The sequence below is a fragment of the Gossypium hirsutum genome, chromosome A05 (assembly GCF_007990345.1).
Source record: "Gossypium hirsutum isolate 1008001.06 chromosome A05, Gossypium_hirsutum_v2.1, whole genome shotgun sequence".
Lineage (NCBI taxonomy): Eukaryota > Viridiplantae > Streptophyta > Magnoliopsida > Malvales > Malvaceae > Gossypium > Gossypium hirsutum.
Genome location: NC_053428.1, coordinates 5,411,200 through 5,437,882, shown reverse-complemented (window position 1 = coordinate 5,437,882; position 26,683 = coordinate 5,411,200). Strand labels below are relative to the sequence as shown.

The 26,683-nt window shown below is 35.3% G+C and overlaps 4 protein-coding genes and 1 long non-coding RNA gene across 5 annotated transcripts; 3 read left to right on the top strand and 2 right to left on the bottom strand.

Moving 5' to 3' along the window:
• The first annotated feature begins 77 nt into the window (after positions 1-77).
• Positions 78-3,203, top strand: LOC107958953 (phospholipase D alpha 1). Its single transcript, XM_016894876.2, has 4 exons — positions 78-220; positions 568-624; positions 701-2,558; positions 2,665-3,203. The coding sequence occupies exons 1-4, from the start codon at positions 116-118 to the stop codon at positions 3,096-3,098; spliced, it is 2,454 nt and encodes an 817-aa protein (XP_016750365.1). The 5' UTR covers positions 78-115; the 3' UTR covers positions 3,099-3,203.
• A 279-nt stretch (positions 3,204-3,482) lies between these two features.
• LOC107958954 (uncharacterized) lies at positions 3,483-5,927 on the top strand. Its single transcript, XM_041112977.1, has 6 exons — positions 3,483-3,495; positions 3,617-3,724; positions 4,840-5,068; positions 5,258-5,345; positions 5,587-5,653; positions 5,748-5,927. Exons 3-6 carry the CDS (start codon positions 4,963-4,965, stop codon positions 5,799-5,801), a joined length of 315 nt encoding a protein of 104 aa, XP_040968911.1. The 5' UTR covers positions 3,483-3,495; positions 3,617-3,724; positions 4,840-4,962; the 3' UTR covers positions 5,802-5,927.
• A 5,620-nt stretch (positions 5,928-11,547) lies between these two features.
• LOC107958952 (EIN3-binding F-box protein 1) lies at positions 11,548-15,660 on the top strand. Its single transcript, XM_016894875.2, has 2 exons — positions 11,548-11,981; positions 12,927-15,660. Exons 1-2 carry the CDS (start codon positions 11,957-11,959, stop codon positions 14,858-14,860), a joined length of 1,959 nt encoding a protein of 652 aa, XP_016750364.2. The 5' UTR covers positions 11,548-11,956; the 3' UTR covers positions 14,861-15,660.
• Positions 15,661-16,710: 1,050 nt separating this feature from the next.
• LOC107958951 (uncharacterized) lies at positions 16,711-19,160 on the bottom strand. The gene is made up of 2 exons (XR_001700748.2): positions 18,673-19,160; positions 16,711-17,628 (listed from the first exon to the last, which is right to left on the bottom strand). It is a non-coding gene; the product is annotated as an uncharacterized lncRNA (long non-coding RNA).
• Positions 19,161-19,580: 420 nt separating this feature from the next.
• Positions 19,581-23,225, bottom strand: LOC107958948 (G-type lectin S-receptor-like serine/threonine-protein kinase SD2-5). Its single transcript, XM_041112976.1, has 3 exons — positions 22,954-23,225; positions 22,645-22,775; positions 19,581-22,233 (listed from the first exon to the last, which is right to left on the bottom strand). The coding sequence occupies exon 3, from the start codon at positions 22,217-22,219 to the stop codon at positions 19,745-19,747; it is 2,475 nt and encodes an 824-aa protein (XP_040968910.1). The 5' UTR covers positions 22,220-22,233; positions 22,645-22,775; positions 22,954-23,225; the 3' UTR covers positions 19,581-19,744.
• Between the last annotated feature and the right edge of the window lie 3,458 nt (positions 23,226-26,683).

The following is a 26,683-nucleotide window of genomic DNA, read 5'->3' as shown; positions in this document are numbered from 1 at the left end:
CATTAAGCTGTCTTTAAGGCAATCACCCAAAAGCTTTTCTCTTTTGCTCTGTTTAGAAAAGTTCATATTGTGGGTGTATTTTTACTCATCTCTTTAGGAATTCGCTGGTCAAACAATGACGCAGGAGGAGCAGAAACATTTGCTGCATGGGACACTTTCTGCAACAATATATGGGATAGATGAGCTACCATTTGGATGTAGAGAGAATTTTTGCCTCCAGGTAAACCTGTACATATTTAGGGACTATTTATTAGAGCTGCATTAAAATTATATCATGTCTGGAATAATTTCTCATATCTTATGTTATCCATTCTCTTCATTTTAGTTTAAACTATATCCGTTCTAACATATTCGAATTTAACTGTAAGAGAATGGTCCTTTAAATATACATAATACGAAGATACTACAATGTCTTGATCACGATATTACAGTGATTTATAACACGCACACATTCTTAACTGTCTGATTACCATGTGTTAATGTTGAATGTAAACAAAACTAATGGACCTTTTTATTTTTATTTCTAAAGGAATTAAATCCTTGTGCTATTGTTTTCTTTAAATGTAGGGGACGATGACTGCAAGCAAGTTCCAGAAAAAATGTCTTGCCACATTCAAGAGAACGGTGCGATACCTGCCATACTCTTCCACCTTTCATTCATCTCGCGTGCTCTGAAATATTCCAATAACTTCTTTTGCAGGCGTTAGGTCCACAGCTGTATGCAACGGTTGATCTAGACAAAGCCAGAGTTGCCCGAACAGGTGTTGTAAGACACAAGCCATCTTCGCCCCAATGGAACGAGACCTTCCGCATATATTGTGCCCATTTGATCTCACATGTTATATTCACTGTAAAGGATAACAGTCCGATAGGAGCAGTGCTAATAGGCCGAGCTTATTTGCCTGTCAAAGATATTATTGTAGCCAATGGGGCTACCGTGACTTGCAATCTTAAAATACAGGATGAGGAGCGTAAGGCACTACCTGGACAGCCACAAATCCGTGTTGCATTGCAGTTTCAAAGTGTTATCCAGGAGGAAAGTTGGGGTGTGGGAATTAAAACCCCGGGTTTTGAGGGAGTTCCTTACACTTTCTTTCGACAGCGACAGGGCTGCAAAGTTACTCTGTATCAAGATGCCAATATCTCCGATGGTTTCAAGCCTGACATACCTGGGATGACTTATGACCCTCGAAGATGTTGGGAAGACATCTATGATGCAATTAATAGTGCCCAACACTTCATTTATATAACCGGTTGGTCTGTTTACACTGAGATAACTTTGATAAGGGATCCAAAGAAAGAAAAGCCTGGAAGTGATGAAACACTTGGGAACCTGCTTTTGAAGAAGGCCAGGGCAGGGGTGAAAGTTCTTTTGCTTGTTTGGGATGATAGAACTTCCATTGAATTGCTGAAACAGGAAGGCTTGATGTCAACCCATGACGAAGAAACATCGGCCTATTTTCGGTTTAGGGGAGTGCATTGCGTTTTATGTCCTCGTAATCCTGATAATAAACGAAGCTTTGTCGAGGGCATTAAAATTGCTACCATGTTTACTCACCATCAGAAGACACTTATAGTTGATAGCGAAAACCCGAATCCAGGAGAGAACCGAACGGTTGTCAGTTTTATCGGCGGTATTGATCTTTGTGACGGAAGATATGATACGCAAGATCATCCTTTATTTGATACATTGAAAGACATCCATCATGATGATTTCCATCAGCCAAACTTCAATTACTCATCAATCGAGAAAGGCGGTCCGAGGGAGCCTTGGCATGATATTCATTGCAAACTAGAAGGTCCGGTTGCTTGGGATGTCCTTTACAATTTCGAACAAAGGTGGTTAAAACAAGCTGTGTGTAGGAAACATCACCTGTTTTCTACGAAGAAGCTAGAAGAAATGACATGCCGACCACCAAAGAACCTGCCTTTAGATCACAGTGAAACATGGTGTGTCCAGTTGTTTCGATCCATTGATAACGGGGCGGTTGTTGGCTTTCCTGAAAATGTTAAGATAGCACATCAATATGGCCTTCTAAGTGGAAAAAACACCATCATTGAACGAAGCATTCAAGATGCATATATCAATGCAATTCGCCGAGCAAAGAACTTCATTTACATTGAAAACCAATATTTCCTAGGAAGCTCCTTTGGTTGGAACTCTGAGGACGTCAAGGATGAAGATATTGCTGCTTTAAATCTCATACCAAAAGAACTCTCCCTAAAGATTGTAAGTAAAATTAAAGCAGGCGAGAGGTTTTCAGTGTACATTGTGATTCCAATGTGGCCTGAAGGTATACCAGAGAGTGGTCCTGTCCAGGCAATCTTAGATTGGCAAAGGAGAACCATTCAAATGATGTATCGTGATGTTGCTCAAGCCCTTCACAATAAGGGCAATCCCCGAGACTATTTGACGTTTTTCTGCCTTGGGAACCGGGAGAAAAATAACAAGAGTGGAGAGTACTTACCTAATGAGAAACCAGACCCTAATTCAGATTATGGGAGAGCTCAACAGTCACGCCGATTTATGATCTATGTTCATTCAAAGATGATGATTGGTATGTAATGAACTGATCATAGTTTTATTTTAGCAGAAATCTCTCAACCTTTTTATTTATTTAATTTTCCCATTTGAACATGTTTATAGCTTCTTGTTCTTCTCAGTTGATGATGAGTACATAATCATTGGCTCTGCCAACATCAATGAGAGATCAATGGCTGGCTCAAGAGACTCTGAGATTGCAATGGGGGCATTTCAACCATATCATTTAGCTACTAAGCAACCGGCTAGGGGTCAGATATATGGTCTTCGTATGGCTCTTTGGAAAGAACATCTCGGTCAGCGCCATGACTCTTTCGCTACTCCAGAAACCGAGAAATGCGTCCAGGAAGTGAATTCTATTGCTGAAAGAAACTGGGTTTTGTACTCAAGTGAAGCACTAGAGGAGGATCTGCCGGGTCACCTGCTTCGCTACCCCATTAATGTTGGAGAAGATGGCTCAGTTTCATCCCTTCGAGGGGCTGAAAATTTTCCAGACACCAATGCTCCTGTCCTTGGAAGCAAATCAAACATCCTTCCTCCAATAGTAACTACTTAGTTTCATAGCTGCCAATACAGGATTTGCTTGAAAAATATTTGTAGCCATGTATGCTATCTAACTTCATTATTTCAGCAAAAGAAGCTCTCAAGTTAAATCTTTTAAGGAATCGGAACGGATTTATATATTTAATAATATATATTATATTTTCAAAATTTAGGAAAAAATAGTATATACTAAAAGGTAACCAACTTCGAGGTTAAGATTTTAAAGAAATTTACAATTTCAAGCCATTCAATAAAACTAGAAAACAGATTAATTTAGGAGGCTACAAAGGAGAACTGAACGAGAGCCCTTTGGTAACTGAAGGAGCTGGAAACCAACGTCTTTCCAGTAACAAGATTTACGTTTTAATCACGAAATATCCGTATCCATTTCTAAACATGCCGTTTTCAAGGTCTTCTTTCTTTTCAGAAAACCCCTTTTTTTTCCTTGTTTCATTTTCTAGGAAAAAAGTCCGGGGAAAAGATTTTAAAAAAGAAAAGCAAAAAGTATTGATTTTTTTTTTAACCTTGCAGGAATTTAAATCTTTTCTTTCCTGGAATTTTGGTTTTGCTTTGGGGATTTTAGATGCAATCTTCTGGTTACCTTCCCACTTGGATCTCTGCCCTTTTTGCTTGCATGGGGTCAGTTCTTCTTCTTCATATTTTTTTTTTTACTGCAAGGAAAAAAGTTTGTACCTTTTAAGCTGTTTGTTTGAGTGGATATTATCACATTTAGCTCTTAGCTCTCTTGGTTATAAAACAATGTTGTCAATGCTTTGTTTGTGTAGTTCAAGTTTGCTTTTATCTTTAAGTATAGAATCTTTGGGATATGTTTAGTGCTTACTTGTTGTGTAAGCGAGCTATAAGATGAGACGTACGGAGGGAAGGGGGAAACGGTTTTAGGGGACTTTTTCGATTTTGAGGGGCATTCTTTGCTTGAAGCATTGGATAGCTGATTGCATGACACAAGAGATTTTGTTTTGCTTTTGGGATTTGAGGTTCCACGGGAGCTATGAACCCTAGGTGTTGTTTATTACCTCAGACTGAGAGATGTTTTGGGAAGAAACCATTTTGTTCGTTTGTTTTCTTTTCTGGAGCTTATTTACGTGCTCTAACACACTGGCTGATGGACACATTCAAGGCTAAATGCAAAGCTCTCTTCAGTGTGAGAGACGACTTTTCTTTTGTATGTTTCTCTGTATTGAAACTTTAGTAAAATGGGCTTAAGTGATTTTTGTAATTGCATTTAGTTCCTGCACGAAATATGATCCTCTACATGTTGGAGATTAAGCTGGTGCAATTTGCATAATTTACCTTCCCTGCATTTATGTATTAGGGAAAATGGGCTTGATTGATATTTGCATGTTTGCTTTTAGTTACTGCACAAATTTGATCCCCTACTCATTGGAGATTAAGCCTAGATATCGCCCCTTCGCCACCAAAGGTTTAGCTGTTTGCCTGGCGTAATTTGCATTATTCACCTGCCCCGTGGTCATATTTGTAGTTCATGTCATCTAGACTCAGGAAAATGATTGATATGTCAATGTCACTATGTTTCATGTGCAACCACTCATTGATTATCTTCAACATCACACATTTTGAAGCTTCCCTTTTTTTTTCAATTATTCTCAGATTTTTATATTATTATGGCTGCAAAATTGATGGCTTTTTCTTCCAGCTGGTAGATTTAAGGATTAAGTTGTTATAGTTGATACTTGATACCGATCATGCACTTGGTTAATCCTGGTTTGTAACAGAGCAGAGGTTGTTTTGGGTGCTTCATTGCGGTGGATGATCCATCTAAGCGTCTAAAGATTCAAGGCCGGAAAGCAAAGAGATCTAGCTGTTCTGAGGATTTCTGGAATAGCAGTGGGTGCGAGATGGAACATAGTGGAGTCCAGTCCCAGGGAAGCATTTCATCAACCAACGCATCTAATCTCGATCCTTCTGGCAGCACAAGTCATCCTTCTGAATTTGAAAATCATGGCAAGTTCACCTATGTTAGCTTCTATATGCTACTAAACAAAGTTGAATAGCATCCCCTTGTTTCGTTTATTTTCATGTGATATTGCAAGTTTGTAGCAGCATTATACCGAATGTACCGGAAAACATCTGCCTACAGAGGGATAATCATATTGGTAGGTAAATTTTTTCAAGATGAAATTTTGCTTGCAGGCCTTCTTCTTTGGAACCAAACAAGGCAACAATGGCTTGGAAATAATAAGTCCGACAAATGGGTGCAACCTCGGCAACCCACGATAAGGTTCGTAATTTTAGTTCTTAATTTAAAAGCATAGAACATTAACTCCAATACATAGGAGAGGGAACTTGAAGCCCAGACCTTAACCCTCTTAAGGAGAGGATAACAACCATTAAGCCAAGTTTAACTTGTTTCAACCACTCTTTACAACTTACATGTTAAAAACAGGGCTTTTTCATTTTTATTCTTTTTTTTAAACACCTATATCTTGATGGTGCTTATTATCTACACCATTTTATTGCAGTTGGAATACAATCTACGAGAGTTTACATGGGAACTTTAAGCCATTTCCGCACCCAATCCCCCTTCCTGTAAGTTTTGTATGCTTGTTTTCTTATCCTTATTAGAAACTATAGATATCCTCCTCGTACTGTTCCTCAAGCCTTGTCGTGTTAACTGTGACAGGAGATGGTGGATTTCCTAGTTGATGTTTGGGAGCAAGAGGGCTTATATGGTTAAAGCAGGATGATGCAAAACTAGAGAAAGGAAATATATTTTTCCCCATGAATTATTGAGATTGTCTATTTACTTATCATCTTCTCTGTATTATTCTTGCATAAAGATGCAAATATCCCACTATTTCTATATGAACTTCTTGGCCCCTTTGCTGATAGTTAACAATGGACTGTCGTTTGTGCGTTTTTGTCTTTTTTATTAAAAGAAACAAGATGCCATCAATAACCCATTTAAAGGGAGCTGGGTCTAGCCCACTGTGTCTCAAAACTTGGAAACAGTTGCCCTTTGCAAATGTTAGGCTCAAAACATTAATAGCACCTCTTGCCTGTGGGTTCCTTTGTCACAAAAAAAATCGGCCCCAGTTGTATTACAATGCACATGCACCACACCACAACTCCATATACTTTACATATATAAAAGACAAACTCCAAAATTACAAATATCATGATCTAATATTACATAAAATAAAAAAAAGGTTTTTGAAGGTTAATCTTAAGCTGCCTCAAAGGTGTGTTGTTTTCGTGTGGAGAAGCCATAGGAAATTTCTTGATAACCACCAGACAATCAGACCTTAAATTCAACTAAAGCAACTTGAATTGACTAAATGTGTTTCACATTTAATTTAAGAATGAGCATATTAACCTAATGTTGTAACACATAATATAATGTCCTATATTTTAATTAATATTCTAAAAGATCAGTTTCAAAAGTAATAGTAAATGAAAGTTTGGAGAATACTTTCACAACCGTGTTTAAACTGGAACTTGCTAATGAAGTCACTGTTTCTGGAAGCATACATCGAATTTGACAACAAAATTTAAAGAAAAGATGGCTTCTTCATCCTCCAACATACAAAGTGCGCGTTGTTGGGCCCCACTATTGCCCCATCCTTGACTCGTATCTTTTCCTTGCCCCCCTTTCAAACAAAACAAAATGGTCAGCCTTTTTTTTTTTTGTTCCTTTTACCACGTACATCATTGAGGCAAAGAACCCGGTGTCAAGTTGTCTTTTTTTTCAACAACCCCTGTTCCTCTTTTATACTTTCCTTTTTCTTTAATACCATTAGCATTTTATGATAATATCATGATTAACTTTATATCATTAAATTTTAAAATTAATTACTTTTCAATTATCACGTCCCATTTGATATTTTGTGTTATTTATATTTGCTTTTTTTTAATATATAAAAAATAATATGATAAAAACAGTGAAATAGAATAAATATAGATTGAAACTGGGAGGTTTCACGTATTGAACAAGCAATTCCCTCACCTTAATTAATGCACCCCAAAAAAAAATAGAGAAAGCAAGTGGATGATGATAATAGATTAGTCAAATGGAGAATATGAACATTACATGATGAGTTGGGCACATTTAGAAGTAGTAGTGATAAGAAGATAAAGAAAGACTTGGGGATGGTCCTTGCTCCTTTTATAATTTAATATTATCCCTCGTGGATATCATGGAAGATTTTTAGTCCAAGTGGTTGGTTTCAACTTTTAAGATTAAAATCAATTTAAAAATAATAACAACCTAGGAAAATAATTAATGCACTATATTTGTTAATTATTTATGTTTATACTAATGCAAGTTAAATTACCAAAGAAAGGGAACCTTAATCTTTGGTCAAAAGCGTATATTTACGTTCACTAAAAATCAATGAACCTGGGAAGAAGAATCTATGCATCTGCCTGTGATAAACTCAAATGATGCATATATATATTTATGTGTATGCAGTAACCTAGAAATAATATTTATACTTTTCATGTGTTCACAGTAACCTAGAAACTGGGGTAATTCAAAGGTTCCTTAGTTATCAATAGTACATACAGTAACCTAGAAACTTGGGTCATTAGGTAAAATGGAAGTATTGCATTTTGATCCCTGTTAAAATTAATAATTAAATTTACATCCGTTTAATACAAAATTCTACGCATAATTCAAATGGATGGACGTCGTTTTCATTGTCTATGGCTGATTTAACATTCCAGAATGAACAATGAACCTATCCATTTTCTTGCATACCTTGCTTCTTAATGGTTAAAATTAACATATATATATAAAAAAAAGCCTTATATATTCAAATCATAATTACCAATAATTAAATTTTGAGTGGGAAAATAGTTGTTGTTAATCTCTCAAACCCTGCCTGCTAAACTATGAATTTCATCTTATCTCATCAATTGGTTTTTTATATATGTTTTACACTAATCAATAATACTGATATTTTTCCAAGTCAAAATGTTCATATTTGAGAAGTGCTATAGCCTATGAGGGCAGGGTCGGACTGCCGTTGGAGGTGGGGCAAATTATGCTTCAAATGGTATAGCTTTTGTTAACACTTAACAATAGAGATCTAAAAAAATTTCTAGGATTATTCTATTTATTAAATATATTGAAATTAATACAGAGTTTATCAATAAATGCACTTGGCACAATATGTTATTATAATTAATGCCTAAATTCTAAAATATCCTTACTTTTTGGTGACTAATTATCTCAAAAAAATTAATTTATAAAATAATTCATACTTTTTTATATTTTTTATTTGAAAAACTGTGGATTAATATTCCAAGTGTCATATGTGGTTGAAATTTAAGATATGGGAAATGTATGTATGTGGCCATCAATCTTTTCCTATTGCCCACATACATTGCAATTTGCAAGTTGATATATTATAGAACAACTTGTGGTGCTTTTTTTTTTCTCATTAATATTAAAAATTCTATTTCCATAAATTATTAAGTCCCTCATTTTTCTTTAATAACGCTTTCCCCGTTTCACGTCCTTCTCATGGACTAATAAAAATTTATCACAAAAATTTTCTTTTATAAATAATAAAAATAAATGTGTAGGGTAGTACGGGGTCCTTACCAAATCTTTTCGAATTATTTTCTTGGTCCACTGAGTTAGTGACAACACATAATATACATTTTTATATATAATATTAATTACTCTAATTTCTTCGATAATAATAATTAAAATGCAATGTATATGAGTTGGGTTTAGCTCTGCGTAATTATGGCTGTCATTTCCTTTATGCTATTATTATTAATGTCCTTAATTCATGGGGGGATTCATCTCTGGATATACAACTGGATCCGTCAAAGGTTTGTATAAAATTCCAACATGAACCGATCTATAATTATATATGAATGCATATGCAAATGAAGATTGGGAGATCAGCAAAAGCTGCTAACACTTATATTTATATATATAATGAAATGCATGCATACAGGTGCATTTCTGGATTTCATGAGTTGGAAGAGACAACTTGTTAATAGATTTTTATTTAATTTTCATTGATTTCGAGTTGAGTTTGTTTATCCTAATTACTTGTAGGATAACAATCACCTTATTAAGGAACCTCATACTAATGTTTAACTTGAGTTGCAATTAAGCCTAATAATATAATAATAACAAAAATAAGCTACCACATATTAATTAATGTTTGGCAATCAAGTAATATTAATTAATATGTTTAAAATTAACTAATAGCCTTGTATGGTATTTTCCAAGTTGCAATTATTTTTTTTCCTTCTTGAGTTTACAAGTTACAACCATAAATATATGATTGAACAATAATTAATTTAATTTAATTTAATTTAAAATATAAATAAATTAAAAACGGAAATAATTTGAATCTAAAATTTGTGCAGTAAAAATAGAGACCTAAACATAATAAAAGTTACAATTATTACTATTTTTGGACATAATAAAATGTTATAATTCAAAGTGACGAGTGATTTTGAAATAATCAAATTCAAAAGTTATATCATACAAAAATTGTTATTTATGTTTTTTTAGAAATTTTTAAAATTTTAAATTAATAAATATAAAATTATACTTTGACTCTCCTAATTTATAAAAAATTAATTTAATTCATTAAAAATTATAAACATATATACTATTAAAAATTAAAATTTTATTTCGGTCCCTAAAAAAATTTCCTAACTTCACCCCTGGTCATACACGATAATATTATGTATTAAATACATTATTGAAGCATGTCCTAAGACAGTCCATGTTTTTGCTATATGCATGGTGTATAATAACAACAGCAATACAAATATTTTAAACATGTTTTAAAACAAAATTATTGGAATTCAACGCCAAATGATTTTAGCAATTGGGTTAATTTCTCTTAATTATTATTTTAAGTTTTTATTGATAAAAAAATTTAAAGTATTTTAATTAAATTCTTAATGTGTCATATATATTAATTAAGTTATTATGATAATCTATTCTTTGGTTTGAATGTTAGATGATGATATAAATATGATGTAAAATATATTTAAGGTAAATGGATTAAATTTAAGGATAGCAATGAAGGGATGATGATGAATACATGTTGTCAAATATTTTATATGTGCCAGCCTCAATTTGATTTATGCTGCTATATTTGAAACAAACCATCCAAGGTCTTGAGCAAATCCTCAGAATGTGGCAAACCAAGGCTTCCTCGCCTGCCCAGTTCTGTTGATTCTGCAACAAATTATCACTTTCCCATTCAAACTTTCCTAAGCCCCATTTCTTAGACAATTTCCAAACCGTCTGCTAATGCGGATGCTCTATACTCGCTATTAAAAAAAATCCGTCTCACACCTGCATTTCAGAAGAAAAAACAAAACTCCACTTAGGGTAGACCTATTTGAAATACATTAGACGATTTAAAATTTGTCATTTTTAATTAAATTATAAACATGTTTCTATCTACGACATTAATATCACAAATCTATTGTGTTAAAAAGAAAGAACATATTTTCTCAAAATTAATTGACATGTTTGTTTTTAACACATCAAATTCAAGTTATCTATGAGGTAAATACACACATGTTTACAATTTAATTAACATATTTTAAATATGCATCAATAAAAATAATATATTTTAAATATGCTCCACATCACACATCTAAAATGATTAATCGACTGAAAATCTTAATCAAATGAATTAACTCTAAACAATTAATAAAGTAATAGCTAATCTTCATGCGATTGGTTAATAAGTATTTATAGAAATACAATATTTAGAATTATCCTTAACTCAATTTTAACCTATAAATAGGAAGCTAAAATATGTATAAACGCACTTGAACCCGCAACTTTTTATACCGACACTAATATTAATATTAACCGAATTAAAATTCAATTTATAATATAATATTTTATTAAAAAAAGAATGGACCTAAAAAATCATTGAATTAATATTGCAGGAATGGTTGGTTGTTAGCATTGTGTAAAAACACCATGTTATGTATATGTACCCACTTAATTAAGTAGGTCCAAAATAAGAAGTTTCCCCTTTATTTCCTCTAAATTATATTTTAGAACACCCAAACCACAATAATAGTATTGATCTTTTGACTTTAAACATGCATTAATTTTCAAATTTAATACTCTCACCTCGTTTTCTAACCTAACCCACAATTCAATCTCAAAGGAATAAATATATTCCAAAATTGCAAGGCGTATATATTGTGTAATTGGTATAGAATCTTCTACATAAAATAATAAAAAATAATTATGAAATGATAAAAAAATTAGTAACAATCTTTTTACTTGATATCAAATTTGGATTCGATTCATGGAAAATCCTCAACCTATCCCCAAATATTTAAATTAAGAATAGCTTATTCCCATGTAGGATTCAACAACCGTATGGGAGTATAGATTAATTGAGTATCCAAACACATGACGATAATGAAAAAAAAAATCAGCAATAAGCGGTAAGCGGTATTGAAAATAGAAATGGTTGTAAGAGAGGAGAGAGAATATTGATTAAGAAGGAAACGGCAGAGCTTTCCACTTTCTTAGCTCAGATACATTGCATGTGGGTTATTTTAATGTGTATTGTTGCATACCCAAATCTCTCTCCTATCATCATAAAAACCATCCCTTTTTTTCTCTTTGCTCATCCATCTTTTCCTTGCTCTTCCTCCACACTTTCCATTTTTCTTTTTCTCTTTTTTTTACCCTATTTGATAGGGTTTTCATGTCCTTCTAGCTCCAATCCATCTCATGCATTCGTGTCTTCCAGCTACATACGTTGACGTTTTAGCTTTCTTCCTTGTCGGGTCTCTCTTTTTTCTCTCTTTGGAGGGTTTTTGGGCGGCTAACGGTGCAGATTTCACCTTCCGGGGTTTTTTTGAGCTGTACCCATGTCAAAGCTCTTTTCTTTTAGTGGTAATTTCTCCAACTTTGCTAGTTTTTAGCTTCGTTTTTTTTTGTGTGGGTATCTTCTATTTCGTTTTTGTTCAACTTGGTTTGTAGATGGGATATGATTAGGTTATACTTTATTTCAATATGGAAAAAGACTAGAGTTTTGAGAACGTACATGGTAGCTTAGGGTACTGATCTTTGTTATTATCGTGAAATATCATTGATGATTTTTATAGCTTTTGATATATTCCCAATTTGATTTTTACAAAAGGGTCTTTCTTTGGTATTTGTTTGATTAGGTAAAGTTTGAATTTGGAGTCTTGGTTGTGAATTAGTCGGATCCAGGTTGATCTAGTGGAAGAACTCCAGTTGACTTTACGTTTTCTAGTTGCTGATTTTGTTTCTTTAAATAACCAAGTTCGTGAACGGGTTCTAGTTGTAGATCAGGCCGTGAACTGTCTAATTTATGGGATCTTTTGATGTTGCAGAGGAGCTACGTGTGTTTCTTACCTGGATCTATTTGTGGTTTTATGTATCTTTCATGTTGAGAACAATAGAAGGGTTTTGGTTGTAGATCTGGTCTATTCTGAAGGGATCAGCTAAGGTTTGAGGTTCAGATGGCTTTCTTTTGGGTTGTAGGTTGATTTTTCTGAAATATACGGGTCTGTGGGACTATATATGATATGGATTTATGAGTTATAGGTTCAAAGCTTCATATAGTTCATGGATCTTGTGGATTTGCATTTATGGGGCTTCATATGAACCACTGGAGTCGAAAGTTTGGCCTCTAAGAATATATTCATAGGTTTCTTTTCATTTTTCTTTGTTTTGTTCGAAATGATATTGGTAGAGATGTGGTTTTTGAAAGTTTTTATATGGTCAAACAACTTGATTTCTAAGCTGGATTTTCTTATTATCGTCTTGTGTACTTCTCTGTTCTCATCAATGTTTTCTTATCTTGGTTTTCAGGAACTGATGATTTTTGCCCTGGGGGGTCGATGTACCCAAACCCCAAGGAATCAAGTCTCTTTTTGTCCCTTGGACGTCATGTGGATGTATATTTTCCCTCTCGCAAGAGGTCCCGCATCAGTGCGCCTTTTGTTTTCTCTGGAGAGAGGTTTGAGCTGAAGAAACCATCAATTGAGGTTCTCCCTGATGAATGCTTATTCGAAATTTTCAGACGATTACCTGGCGGCCAAGAGAGGAGTTCCTGCGCTTGTGTCTCCAAGCGTTGGCTTACAATTGTAAGCAACATCCGCAGCGATGAAATCAGTGACAACAAGACTACCCAAGCATTGGATCTCAACTATGAGAGCACAGATAAGAAGGGTGGAGATGTTTCTGAGGTTGAAGATGAGGATGTTGCAGGTGGATACCTCTCTAGGAGTTTGGAAGGGAAGAAAGCAACAGATGTTAGACTTGCTGCTATTGCTGTTGGAACTGCTGGTCGTGGAGGATTGGGCAAGCTTTTCATTCGAGGAAGCAATTCCAGTCGTGGAGTGACTACTGTTGGCCTGAGGGCCATTTCTCGTGGGTGTCCTTCTCTAAGGGTTCTTTCCTTGTGGAATTTGGCTACTGTTGGAGATGACGGTCTTTGTGAGATTGCTGAGGGATGTCACCAGCTACAGAAGCTTGACCTTTGCCACTGTCCTGCTATTACTAATGAGTCTTTGCTTGCCCTTGCAAAGGGCTGCCCTGATTTGACTGATCTGACCATTGAAGGTTGTGCAAACATTGGAAATGAAGGTATCCAAGCAATAGCTCGCCGCTGTCCCAACCTAAAGTCTGTTTCGATCAAAGATTGCGCCCTCCTTGGAGACCAAGGAATTGCAAGACTTTTGACTTCAACCTCATATTCCCTCTCAAAATTAAAGCTTCAGGCCTTGAACATTACTGATGTCTCTCTAGCCGTTATTGGACACTATGGCAAGGCAGTGACTGACCTATCTCTCACTAGCCTTCCAAATGTGACTGAGAAGGGCTTCTGGGTTATGGGTAATGGTCATGGGCTACAGAAATTGAAATCTTTCACTGTTAAAGCCTGCTGTGGAGTGACAGATTTGGGGCTTGAAGCTATTGGCAAGGGTTGCCCGAATTTGAAGCAGTTCTGCCTCCGCAAGTGTGCCTTCTTATCTGATAATGGGTTGGTGTCTTTTGCTAAAGCAGCAGGTTCACTAGAGAGCTTGGAACTGGAGGAGTGCCACTGGGTCACCCAATTTGGGTTTTTTGGTTCTCTTATTAACTGTGGTGCAAAGTTCAAATCTATCTCTCTTGTGAACTGCTTGGGGATCAAGGACCTAAATGTAGGATTGCCTCCTCTACCACCTTGTGAGTCCCTTCGATCGCTGTCTATCCGTAACTGCCGGGGGTTTGGTGATGCTAGCTTGGCTGCGTTGGGGAAGTTGTGCCCTCAACTGCAGAATGTGGAGTTGAGTGGGCTTCATGGAATAACAGATGTTGGGTTTTTCCCATTGCTCGAGAGTTGTGAGGCCGGTTTGGTGAAGGTTAATCTCAGCGGTTGTCCCAATTTGGGTAACAAAGTTGTTTGTAAGATGGCTGATTTGCATGGTTGGACTCTAGAGATGCTGAATCTTGATGGATGCAAGATCAGTGATGCTGGCTTGGTTGCAATTGCAGAGAACTGTCAGTTGCTCAGTGATCTCGATGTCTCCAAGTGCACAATAACCGACTCTGGAATTGCAGCTCTTGCTCGTTCTAATCTGATCAATCTGCAGATCCTATCTGTGTCTGGTTGCAATCTGGTCTCCGACAAAAGCCTGCCATCACTTGGAAAATTGGGTCAGACCCTCTTGGGGTTAAATCTACAGCAGTGCAAGGCAATCAGCAGTGGTGCAGTTGACCTGCTAGTGGAGCAGCTATGGAGGTGTGATATCCTTTTCTAAACGATGTTGCAGTATGGGATTGTCAACAACTCGGGTTTTGACCCTTCGAGAAGCTTCAGAATAGCCTTTGTTAGTATTAGCAGTTTGTGTAGTTTTTGGGTCCATCATCTATGGGTCTTCCATTGTCCAGTACTCAGTCCCCTTTTCCAGGGAATACGGCCATTTTCCTTGTTTCTTTTTTGCAGGTCTCTTTACATCAGAGATCTGTTACCAGGTTTTGAATCCCAATAATGGGTGTTTGTTTCTTCATGGCCGGAGTTCCCTGAGAATATAGTCGCTGCTGGGTTCCGGATTTTAGGGAATCTTTTCTTCCTTCCTCGTAAAGGTTTTAGTCTGCTGGGTTTCTGGTGTTTTTGCTGAGCAATGTTCATTTCTGCTTGAGCTAAGCTTTTTGTTATTTGTTACTGTCTTTCGTCCATCATAGTTGGTTTTACCGAGTCTCCCACGTTTTTGAACTCAAATGTTCTACACGTGATGGTTGGGTCTTTTTCTTTTCTTACAGTGGCGGATTGAAGATCTCGAGTCATTGTAGTTATGGTTCGCTTTTGGCAGTTCAAAGTGTGGTGTCTAGCTTTCACGGGCTTTGGCCATGGCAGCAGTTTATGTAGTCTGCCATGACAACTCTTGGAGTTGTTTTTGTTTTATTTTTACCAAGCCCTAGTTTTGCTGGTCTCACTTGCTCCGAACTGCAGTTTGTAACCTTTCTGAAACAATGTAAGGAGTAGCATTAAATCTGCCATTGGAGGTCATGCATGTATGTTTCTGTGCCATAATTAATAAAAGTGATCGAAGTTTATGTATGTAAAAGCTTGATATTAATCTGCTAATTTGACTTATATATCTTCCTATAAATTCTGTTGTTTCTGAATGATCGTAACTTCATTTTCCTAGCATGTTAGAAGAAATAAATAAAAATTCTGAAGAAACTATTAATCTTTCGAGATGATTAAAGATCAGACGTCTACATTCAGCTACAATAGATAAAAAAAATAAAAAATCTGGAGTTGTTGGAAACAGCATCTTATAAAGTGGGAACATGATCTTTGTTTATCTGCTACAGTTCAGCATCTCAATTATATAAAGTTTGACTTCGTGGATTCCAATAAGTGTATAATCACAAAAAAATCTATTTATATATGGTTAGCATTAGCGCGAATGCTACTGTGAAAGATAAGTTAAACGCAAAATAGTTTCTCATTCGTCGTCTTATTGATCTGTCAAATATTGTCACAAGAGAAAGAGAATAAAGGATTGCTCCTTCAGCTGGGCCTGATGTGGGGGTCTTCAGTCATATACAGACACAGCCATATATGGGGAAATTTTAAGAATTAAAAAGTTAAAGTCCTTTATATTTTCATATTTTTAGTATATTTTACATTATATTTAGATAAAAAAAAAATCTTTTATTAAGAAAATGAGATGAAATGAATCAAATGCTCAACTCAAAAAGTCTTGCTCCAAAACCTAGCCTGATTCGAGCTAAGGTCACTTGTTGGACACCTAATCACTTCAAAGAAATTATGTAAAATTCACTACTTATTCCCGTAAATTCCAGATAGACACTCTGAATATTACACATATCGGAGTTATGAGTGAACTATTAATTTATAACGCAATAATTGCAGCAAGTACGATATCAGACAAATAACTGACTTTGCAAATTAATTTGAACAAAGAGCCAAACATTGCTTGTATAATCCGGTAAAACCATACCGTTCCCCCAAAGAAAATTAATAGGTTAATGGCCATTCTGAAATTTTCAATCATAGTATACTATAAATAGTGCCCCCTGCCTCCCAAGCATGAAATGATAGTCAGATTGAGTGCAGCAGGTTGACTGATGCTCAGTCTGCAAAATAATGTAGGCCCTAATTTCAAAAGCATAAACGAAAAGCATTTTACAACTTCAAAATGGACATAATTCACAAAACAAAGTTTCCATTCGGTTTGGACAAACCCCGATCGATCATGGATCCTCAAACAGCAACAGACTCCAAAATTTCCGAAAATTAGGACAACTCAGTGAAGGAGGATTGACATACAGTGGTTCAAACAGGAAAGCAGGAATCCTAACTACAAGCCCAGCAACCTTTGCAAGTGACACACGAAACAACCAAAACTGCCGAATATAGAAGGCAACATATAACCCATGATGTAGAATTTTTCATGCTTGATTCATTGATGATTTCAGTCTTTAGACATCTTTATTTACGCAAAATGAAGTCAAGAGCTTTGTATATGAACATCCACTTCAAACCATTGCCTTGCTTGGTGCTTCATGTAATCGGCTATTGTACCAAGTCCACATAACCTTGCTCTCCAACCATTGGCTCTCGATCTGTGTCAGCCTGACTTTCACCTGAATCAGCTCTAGAAACTGTCTCCTGCTGTTGGGATGGAGATAATTCCCCATTTGTCACATTAGATAAGTGGCCTTCTCTTCTATCACTTCAGATGACACTGAGGCTATCTTTCCCTCAGTAGTTGCTTTAGATACAGTTGATCCCAGATCGAGTGCCTTTGATGCATTTTCCTCATTTGTTGTACTGGACAAACTAGTCTTCTGAGAAGGCAATTTGTGAAGAGATTTCCGTTGTGGCTTCTTTAAGCGGACGAGCAATTACTTTGGCAGAGCTACCTGGATTTGCTTTCTCATCCAAACTTAGCCGAACTAATTGGTGGCCACTATTGCTGTTACCATCAGAGTCCAAAGTAGTTGTGCTTTTTCTTCGACCAAGCTTTGGAGATTTAGCTCTTGTTGTTGGTACCTGCATCCAGGCAATAGAAAAACGATCAATATTGCATATCCTGATAAATCCAATGCTCCCATATGAAACACAAAATAGAAATAAAGTTGAACCATGGTTAACATGTGTATCATCCAAAGCGGTACATCAAATATATTATAGAATGATGAATCTCCACACACTCGGGAAAGGATAAATAAAGTGGTCTTTGAGATGAGGAATGGGCCAAAGCAACTTAAAGCAGTTCAATTCAAAGTTATACATTCAGAAGTTCAATCAAAACAGAAAAATGTTGGTCGAAATAAAATCTCCTTTGACGATACTTAAAGTGAAGTTGGACTTCCTATAAAAATAAATGTGTCAACAACTTAAAACATCGTGCAAAAACTAGGATATTTAGGATAATAAACGTTTGGCTACAATGTCTTAACATAAAGTGATATTACTTGGGCACCGTTTACAAGTCATGGGGACTGGTACAAGGTTGCTCCAAGGAGAGATGTGGCAACAACATAGTACCAATAAACAACGGAAAATAAGGGGAAAAACATCTAAGTTTGCATCTTCCGACATAACATACAGAAAACTCAGCCCTTCAAGATCAACCTCATGACAGTAATGTACCAATTTTATCCTCGATGTCATTGAGAAAGGTTTTCACTAATTACAACAACATTGATTTAATTGCTAACCAGTTCCAAGTTGTTACAAGCTATATGTATCAGCTCCAACTAACAATGACAATTGACATAGAAGACGCATGACTTGCAACTCGACAATCTAAAACAGCATTTTGCAGAAAAGAAAACAGCTAGTAACATAAACAGTAAAGATTAGAGGATCTAAGCAAGGGAAAAGCAAACTGAAAACTTGCTTTGAAATTTTTAAAAAGAGGAATCGAATCAGTCAAAAACCGAGTCATAGAAGAGCAAAGCACCAATGAGTACAAAGATATCCAATGCCACCAAACAACTATCACATTTCGCTTCACATGTATAGGAATCAAACAAACAAGAAATTCAAAAAAAAAAAAAGAGAGAAAGTTTTACTGATTTTGCTTCTTACCTTGTAAAACGTGCGATAAATCAGAACTCCATGAAGCCGAGAAGAAGATCAATGCGAGAAATTAGTAAAATAAATCCAAAGGATCTGAGGAAAAGGAAGCTAGTAACATAAACAGTAAAGATTAGAGGATCTAAGCACCTAAACAGGAAGATCTTCAAAATTATATTTGTTCAAAAATAAACTTCAAATTTATATTGAGTTAAAATTTAATTGGAATTTGAACTTCTGTTTTTTCCCCTGTTTTCTTGAAAGTTGTACGAATTCTATTTCTTTCAAAGCTGAAAGTTGTTTCATACGAGCGGCTTTCAAATCCATTTCCAGGTAACCCTCCCTTTCAAGCGAAAATGACCACTCCCCCGGCAAAATACGGTTACCAAATACGTTTTTTTAACGACTAACAAAAACAATACGGTTTTCACTTTTCATACAGTTTCATTTTTCTTTATTACCGGAATTTTGGAAAATTACGGACTGTTAAGGAACTAAACACTGTTCCCTCCCCCTTACTAGAAAATGTATTTTTTCGGTCACAAAATAAAATATGTCGTAATTTATATTGGACAAACGTTGCACAAATACAAAGTGTTTTTCGTTCTTTTGTTTTGGAAAAATATATATATAATTTCTTAACTTTGAGGACACTTTAATGATTATAGTACAATTAGTCAACCTCAGAGTAATTCGCTTTGCTTAATAAACTGATAATGCAGAAAACAGAAATGCTTTTAAGCCAAGTTGAGACAAGATAAAGAATTTTGGTTATGTTTGGTTTTTTTCAACCTTGTGTATCATTACTAATTTGTAGATGATCTCATCGTTGAAAATTGCAATATTTTTAATAATCCTATTATTAATTATCTTTTTTTTTTCTCCAATCACCTCTGATAACCACCAAACTAGAAGAGTCGTAATCAAAACTAATAAGACTTAAAACTTGTATTAGCTAATAGCTGGTATTACAAAAAATTTTAGTAATAATCTAACGAATATACAGGCCAGATGAGACGCTAAACATGATACATTATACAAATCTACGGAATAATTCCAGTAAACTCTCCTATTTAAGCCATTGTTATCTTGGACCAGAAAGCCGCACGGCTGAAAGATATGCATCACTGTTGCAGTCTGATGGCCCCGAGGCGGAGGCGGAGGCCGAGGATGTGCCCTCTCCACTCGTGGTCATCGATTTAAAGAAACTTGAATAAAGGCGAGATCCTAATGGAGAAGACATTGGTGGCTTTGTAACAGGGGAGAGACCCTCTAGCATTTGAACAACTTTGGTCATTGACGGCCTTAAGTGCATATCTTCTTGTATGCACCATAATGCAACTTTGATAGCAGTGTAAACTCTCTCATCTTCCCCTTCTATATTCAGCCTCGAATCGAGGATTTCTCTCAGCTTCCCTTCGTCTAACATCTTGAAAGCGTAGGATGGAAAATAAGATTTCTCTGAAGATTCTCCCGGATCGAAGTTTTTTCTTCCGCCAATGATTTCGAGCAGTAGCATACCGTAGCTGTAAACGTCGCTCTTCTCTGATATTGCGTAGTTTGTGATCCACTCAGGTGCAAGGTACCCTCTGGTGCCCCTTAGAGTGGTGAAAACATGGCTTTGCTCTCGAGTCATTAGCTTTGCCAAGCCAAAATCCGAGACTTTGGCTAGGAAATGGTCGTCAAGCAATACATTTTCTGGCTTTATGTCGCAATGTACAATCTTTGCATCACAATCTTCATGGAGATAAGCTAGCCCTTTCGCCGTTCCTACTGCAATATTGAATCTTGTTCTCCAATCCAGCAAGGGTTCTTCTTCTCTGTTTCTTTTGAAGATCCATTTATCTAAGGAACCATTGGCCATGTATTCGTAAGCAAGAAGTCGATAGCTTCCTTCGGCACAAAAGCCTTTCAATCTCACCAGGTGAACATGATGGATACTGCCGATAATACCGACTTCAGCTCGAAATTCTTTCTTTCCCTGCCCGATGCTTTCCAGTTTCTTCACAGCAATTTGAGTTCCGTCCGCAAGAGTTCCTCGGTATACTGAACCAAATCCTCCATGCCCGAGCTTAACCGAGAAGTTATTTGTAGCAACCCGGAGGTCATTGTAAGTGAACCGAGTAGGCATCCCAGTTAAACTCTCCAAGAAGATATCCTCTTCTGAAGAATCATCAGGAGATCCTGGAACTTTTTTCTTTTTCTTGTAGTATCGATATGACACAAAGAGTAAGCCCAAAATAACAAGAACCGTAGAAACTACCATAATCGCAACATATGGGAAGCTTTTGTTGCCGCCTCCATTCCCTACACCATTTGCATTGCTCGACATTTTGACAAAAGCAACTAAATTAGACGGCTGATTAGAGTTTTGGAAGCTGCCAACCTGGTCAAAAAGGAAACAGTTCCTCGAGCTGTTGTCATAGAACGCAACCATGCAAGAACAATTACTCATGCAGGACGCTTTGCAACCATCCATATTGGTTTCCGATGATGGAGAAACGTAGTCGAGTGCAAAATAATTCAGCCCAGTTCCGGCATCTACGAGGCTTACAGATTCCTTTCTCTCACCACAAGGAGAGGTAATACCTGTTTTACAGGAGCCCGAACCAAGCGCCGATGGACACTGGCACTTAGTCCTGTCCGAAGGTGCTGAACAAACAAAATATGGCTGACAAACTTCTGGTGTACCACAGGGGTCATCTGGAATCTTTATTGATGATGAAGCCCTTCCAGCATGGAGATTGAAGAAAGATATAACGCCATCATTTCCCAGCACTGCAATCCAAGTGGCATTTGCATCATTAAGGTCTGAGATTTTAAATTGCCACAACAAGACCTTGCTTTCATCAAACAAACTCCATGAATTTGTATCAATAGTTGCTAAAGTGACCTCTCCACCGTTTTTATTAATGTTTTTGCGCGCGTCTTTCCCCATGGACCAATATGGCTGCGGAGTCGAGTAACCGGCCGAAAGGATCATGTCGCCAGACTTGATCTCGAGAATATAGCTTACGTTAGTACTGGAGCTAGGATCGCTTATAAGTTTCATTCCTTGTCTAAATTCTTGGTCCGAAATAAGGGTATCTGTGGGATGAGCAAAACTCTGCCACATTACTTTGCCATCATCCCCTTGCAAAACCAAATTTCCCGAATCCTGCAACACCATTGCAGAAACGCCTTTGCCACTGGTATTTGTCGTCCAAACAACATTCCTTCCTTTCTGTAATAACACGTTGCCGTTTTTGTCAAACACAAAGGGGTCAGAATTTGAAACAGGGGAGCCCCTGTTAGCGGTCCAGATTACTTTCGTAGTATCAATGTGCACGACAACTAGCAGAAACAATGTGACATCCGAGGTAGTTGTAAAGCCGAAACCAAATGCAGAGTTGTTAGAGACAAGAAACAACCCGTTATTGTCGATCCAATTCATTTGAGTGCCTTGAAAACCCGGATCAATCGACCCAGTACTTCGAATGCTAGCCGTACAGATTTCTGAGAGAAAAAGGCTAGACAGTGCAAAAAAGCCCAGGAAACGAATAAAATCCCCACTTTCCATTACAAAACTCCGAGCTGATAGTCAAAACAAAGAATCTTCTTAAAACAGAACAACAAGATAACCCCCGAAGGACCCAAAAAGAAATGAAATGAAGAAAGACAAACAGGGTTTCTAGGCAAGCATAATTTCTGGGTTTCAGGAATTTAATCCATTAGGCTCCTCCCAAAACACTATTGGCAGATCTTTGGCACAAAGTGACAACATATTGTCTGGACCACAAAATTTTAGCCATAGAGGGAGCAGATTTGAAGATATAGACCCATGAAGCTAACTATACCTAGTCCTAGTCCTATTAGAAAAGAAGTTTGGATTTTAGAATACGAAGAGAAAAGAAAGCAAAACAATTCAGGGTCGGAAACCAGTTAATGGTTTTCACAGCTCAAAAGGAAGAAAAAGAAAACTGATAAACTTCAAGCAAGACATACCTATGATAGGATCAAAAGAAAGGAGCAGAATCAGGCAAGTTGACAAACTGATGGGCACTCCTCATTTGACCATGAAATGGAACGTACAAAAGGACCGGACCGACTAACTAGAACTGATGGATGCTCTTCACCTGGCCATGAAATGAATCTTTTATTTGGATAAACACAGACAGTGGTAAAAAGAGAAGCAAAGTCATAACTGTTCCCCAGTTTATACCAGCAACAATTATGAAGAAGATAAAGGTCAAAAGGGAGAGACTGAAGAGAGCATAGAACATGGGAATAAAAGGGCAGCTCTCTGCCTCTCACCTCATTTTTTGTTGGATGAGATTTGCATAAACAAGTGGATTTGTAAACATGGGTCTCTGGCTTTTTCCTAAATCTGTTTCTGCTTCTGTCATTGAGTTGAAGAGAGATCTGAGCTGCCTTTACATCCTTTTCAAGCTGTTCTTTTTTTTTTTAATTATTTTTTATTATTTTGTGTTTGCTAGTGCTTTGTTCTTCCAAAGATGATATAGAAACCGTCAAAAAAGTATTTAGCTTTTTACATGGGAGGGGTTTGGTTGATAGATCCAATAAATGCATGTAAGAAAGTAAATTGCAGAGAATTGAGAATCCAATTTTTCTTTTTCCATGAAAAAAAGACGAAGAACCAGTCAAAATTGTTTGTGCAACAAAAACATAGCGTGGAACCCTGTTGGCTGGCTGTTCAAATTATAACGCTACAAATAAGTATCCCAATTAACCAAAGTTCCCAACTTAAAAAACATTACTAAGAAATTGGCTGTTTTTTTTTACCATTTTCCCCCTATTGTCACTAAGCCTGCGAGTCTTTGTTTCATTTACAATACCATAGTAAGTTTTGAATATTAAATGGATTTCACTTTATTATATTGTATTTTAGTAAAATTTGAAAGACGTGTGTTACTCTCTTAATATTACAACATTGAATATAAATAGGGGTCTCGTATATTTAAGAGGGAAGAGGGGATGGAGACATTTGGTTGGTTTGATGTATTTTGGGTTTATTAAATTGAATGATTAAAGGGTTGGGTGGTGACTGGTGAAGGAAGTTAAATGGCAATAGCCGATTGGGACATAATTTAATGCCAAGTGGGAAGAAAAGTTAGGGGGAAAGGCGTCAAATGGTCAGAGTATTCTGTTTTTTCCCACCCAAAAAACTGATGCCCCTTTCTTTGCGTTAGCCAGGATGTCAACAAGGTGTGGGTCCCTAAACCCCTAAACTTCTTTCACCTCCAATCCAAACCCATCTTCGTATTCGTACTATTTACCGGAAAAATATTACATGTTCTCCCCTATTATATTTTAGCTTCTCCGTAAAAAAATTTAATTAATTAATTTTTATAGCAAAATTATCTCTCCATTAAAATTTGATATTAATAGATATAAGGTATGTATTTGTTTATATTCTTATTTCAGTTTTGAATGACTGAATTCGACCAAAAACTTATTTAAATTACTGCATTGTAATATTAGTAAGTTTCAAATTTCAAAAAGTAATCAATTAATAAAGTCAAAGAAATCTAGCCTTAATGTTCTTAGTCTAATAACGTAAAGCTACTCAATGACTATAATTAGGACGGTGCCATATGCCTACTGTTAAACTCAAAAGAACATAATTTCGAATTGGGATTTTTTTTTTGTAATTACTAATTACTGAATAACAAAAATTTAAATTAATTGCCTGTAAATTAAATGTTAGTCCAAAAGGAAAAAGAAATTCAACAAATTAACCCCAACTGCAGCAGACTTTGTGGCTTTTGCTTGAATCAGTGGAATTAATGCATATGGATAGGATTAGGAAGCAAATATTTGTAGGCCACTGCCTATGCCTTGTCAATTAGCACACATCACATGCAATTTAAATATAAATATAGGTTTGAAACTTTATTCCATTACAACTTGACATATTGTAATTGTCACATGACCAAAAGTTTACTATGTACTAAAAAAGAATTTGATATATAATGATATCCAAGTGAAAATTAAATAATAATGATAAAAGTCACTCAGAAAAAAAATGATAAAGCCGTTTTATTGCTATAAACAAAAGGGGAAGCCGCCATGAAATTATTAGGTTAAGTTATAACATATTGGTGAGAAATTAGATTAAACCTAGGATTAACAAAAATGCAGTGATACATAAAAACGAAGTGGAGTTAGGTGGAAAAGATCCTTTATAATTTTAAGGATACCATCCATTGATATGGTTGAAAATTATGAAGAAGATCAGCTCACAAATTTCAAAACAATTTACTCGGTCGTTGCCTTGTTCAATTGTAAAACATATAACACTTTTAAATAATTTGAAGGATGCGATATAAAGTTGTGGTTGGTTACTTTGGAATTCAAAAATAAGAACCAATATGGTTTATTATATGCATTTTCCTACTTACTTTTAACCCAATCTTAATTTGTTTCTGCCTCTTCTACACGTCTCCCACTGGATTAAATTCACAGAATTTAAATCATTAAATCTATTATATTAAATATCACAACATATCGTCTTGAACACTAATTTACCTAATCTCTTAAAAACAGCAAAATCTTTCTGATGTGTACAAGTTGCACTTTTTTTTTTATCCAATATTGCTTTCAGCTTTTAATATATGTAAGATTACTACTAAAAGTTCTCTTCGAAAATTGGTTCGAAAATTGATTACAGTAGTTGGCTGATTAACTTCTTATATTAATTGATTATTTAAAATTATTTGGTAAAATTTAGTTTATAACTGAAAGCTGATATATGTAAAGTCCCAAGGGCATGACATATTTCATTATTAAATATTTATTTATAATATTTTTAGTTTTTTATTGATGAAATTATTGAAATAAAATACTATTACCAATGAATTATAACATTTATTATGTAAATTAATTAGTGAATATTTTTGAAAATTTAAATAAATAAATTTCTTAAATTCTTTATTTGTAAATATTAATCTTGTGGAAATTGATAAATATTAATAATGTTTCAATGTAATCGTAAGCTATATTATTGATAATAATTATGTCATGTTCTTAGTATATAAATTAGTTATAATTAAGTTTTAGATCATGTGACCAAATGAGCAATTTTCGTGCAAACATTATAAGATATGTCATTTTATATATCTCATTCACAATCAGTTATAAAAAGGGTTATTCATCCCAACTTTTTTTTTGTTTTGAAGGTTTTAACTCAATATATTTTTACAAACATCCATTCACGAGATACTATAATTAAAAGGTTTGACTACCCAATTTTCTATATGTACCCAAATCAACTATAAAAGAACTCAAAACTCCATTTACCAACTTTAGTATTTTAACTGTTTCTAATTGAGACTTGAAAAAAAAAAAAGGATTTATTTCTATTTGTTTTACAAAATTGCATCGCATTATATATGCATGTGGAGGGGAATATAATGGAAGCCATTTAGAGCTTTCGATTGTGCTAAAAATAAATTAGTTGATGTCAGAGAGATAACCATAAATGTTAGTACCAACTATGTATTAAACAATATATATTTAGAGCTCATTTAATCAACACATTAACTAATTACAATTAATAATGGGACCCCAATACTGTACTCGCCGGTTGCCGTATCCCGTCGTATCTTCCATATGATAACTCCATCTGAAATACAATGGGGCGATTTTCACTTTTGCGCTACTGATTGTTAATCATTTTAATACTTCCACTGCTATTCATTCAAATCATTATTTGCTAAATTACGTTCCTGCTCTTATAATACTATTATTTCTCACCATATTTTAATATATAAGTTAGTGATAAATCAATTTTAATTGGTATTTATTAATCATTTATATAGCTTGTTTTTGAAAAAGATGGAAAAAAATTTTATTTATTATGAAAGGATTTTATTTTTCTTATAAGAGTTTTTACTCATATTTCTAATTTCAAGTTTAAATCTGCATTAACGGCTTTTTCTTTCATGTTAACTATTATAATATATACGTAATGAATAACCCATTTCATTGAGAGTAACCAAATAAATCATTAATGTTTACTCTT